Raw genomic sequence first — 2,183 nt, forward strand, 5'->3', positions numbered from 1 at the left:
TTAGCTGGTTGAGCTATAGGCGCTGAGCCGCTCATAGCAATCTTAAACTCAAGTACTCAAATGATTCTCTTGCCTCAGCCTCCTAAGTAGCTGGGACACCAGGCACCCACCATAATGCCTGGCTATTTTTAGAGATCGGAGTTTTGCTCTTGCTCAGGCTGGTCTCAAACCTATGATTCAAGCAATCCACCCACCTCAGCTTCCTAGTGTGCTAGAATTACAGGCATGAGCCACTGTGCCTGGCCTCTTTTTCTTTTCTTTTCTTTTTTTGAGACAGTCTCACTATGTTGCCCTTGGTAGAGTGCCCTGGCGTCATAGCTCACCGCAACCTCAAACTCTTGAGTTTAAGCGATTCTCTTGCCTCAGCCTCCCAAGTAGCTGGGACTACAGGTGTCTGCCACAACACCCAGTTCTCTTTTTCTTTCTTTTTTCTTTTTTAGGGACAGAGTCTCACTTTGTTGTCCTTGGCAGAGTGCTATGGTATCATAGCTCACAGTAACCTCTGGCTCTTGCGCTTAGGCAATTCTCTTGCGTCAGCCTACTGAGTAGCTGGGACTATAGGTGCCCGCCACAACACCTGGCTATTTTTTTGTTGCAGTTTGGCTGGGGCTGGGTTCGAACCCTCCATCCTCAGTATATGGGGCTGGTGCCCTACTCACTGAGCCATAGGCACTGCCCTCTTTTTCTTTTTGATACAGTGCTTTGCTCTGTCATCCAGGCTGGCATCCAGTAGTATTATCATCACTCACCTTAACCTCTAATTCTTGGGCTCAAGCAATCCTCCCATTTCAGCCCCCTAAGTAGCTGTGAATACAGCTATACAGTATCCCACCCAGTTAATTTTTTGATTTTTAATTTCGTTTGTTGAGATAGGGTCTCCCTATGTTTCCTAGGCTGGTCTTGAATTCCTGGACTCAAAGTGATCCTCCCACTTTAGCCTCCTGAAGTGTTGAGATTACAGGCATGAGTTACCACGCCAGGCAATCCTCATTTTATAGGTGAAGAAAATGAGGCTCAGAGAAGTTGAGACACTTGTCCTACGTCACAAAGGCAGGTAGTGACACCACCCAGATTGAACTCTATCACCACCTGATATCAGATCTGTCTTCGCTCTGTGTCTCTCTTACAATGTGAGCTGCCAGAAGACAGGATGCTTAATGTCTCTTTTTGTGCTGTGTTCCCAAGATCTAGAATAGTAGCTGGCAAGTGGTAGGGATTTTAGTACTTTTTTGGGTGGACTCTTAGATGGATAGAGTTGGAGAAACCTAGAACCTTCTCCAGCCCCCAGGCCTCAATGAGTTGGACTCACGCATTTTTCGTGCCCTTTTGCCCGCAGAACTCGCCCCGGCTATCAGTAGGATAGATCACTTTCCGAGGGTCTCCGTGGGTCCAGGCTGTGGAGGAATCCAGGGGTGCTAAGGCACTGACACTCCTCAGCACCAGCCCCACCCCTTCCACCAAGTCCTTGGTTGCCACCTCCTACCCTGGAACTTTAAGTCTTACCCAGTCTTCCACTCACCTATGATGCCCACAGCCACATAGCCCACAATGGCCAGGAGGAGGAACACACAGCAAATGATGTCCGTGCAGCCCCTGGGGAACAGGGTCAGAGTCAGGGTGACCTTGTTCCTGTAGTTATACTCCATCTTATCCTCCTGCAAACATACTCACATCTTTGTATTATTTGGACTCATTTTCCTGAGGAGTTGTGTTTTGTTTTTGTTTTTAAGAGCCATGGTCTTCTTTGTTCCTCAGGCTAAAGCACAGTGGTGTCATCATAGCTCACTGAGCCTCAAATCCTTGGGTCCAAGCAATCTCCCTGCCTCAACCTTCTGAGTAGCTGGGAATGCAGGCACTCGCCACAACATCTGGCTACTTTTTATATTTTTAGTTGAAACAGGGTCTCACTCTTGCTCAGGTTGGTCTCTATCTCCTGAGCTCAAGCAGTCCACCAACCTTGGCCTCCCAAAGTGGTAGGATTACAGGCATGAGTCACCACACATGGCCTCATAAATGATCACTATTAATTTTCTTTTCTTCTTTTTTATTTTTGAGACAGAGTCTCACTGTGTTCCCCTCGGTAGAGTGCTGTGGCGTCACAGCTCACAGTAACCTCAAACTCCTAGGTTTAAGTGATTCTCTTGCCTCAGTCTCCCAAATAGCTGGGACTATAGGCACCTGCC

At 47.7% G+C, this 2,183-nt stretch overlaps 1 protein-coding gene across 2 annotated transcripts in view; it reads right to left on the reverse strand.

The window, feature by feature from the left end:
* SLC44A2 (solute carrier family 44 member 2) overlaps positions 1-2,183 on the reverse strand; it is a 45,048-nt gene that overhangs the window by 12,206 nt on the left and 30,659 nt on the right. For both annotated transcript variants that reach the window (XM_012810199.2, XM_023518011.1), the window contains exons 3-4: positions 1,520-1,593; positions 1,310-1,394 (exon numbers count right to left, since the gene is read on the reverse strand). In XM_012810199.2, coding sequence (XP_012665653.2) covers positions 1,310-1,394; positions 1,520-1,593 — 159 coding nt within the window. The remainder of the gene's footprint in view (positions 1-1,309; positions 1,395-1,519; positions 1,594-2,183) is intronic.

This window comes from Otolemur garnettii, unplaced genomic scaffold (genome assembly GCF_000181295.1).
Source record: "Otolemur garnettii isolate 467f Iridium unplaced genomic scaffold, OtoGar3 scaffold00127, whole genome shotgun sequence".
NCBI classification, from domain to species: Eukaryota; Metazoa; Chordata; class Mammalia; order Primates; family Galagidae; genus Otolemur; species Otolemur garnettii.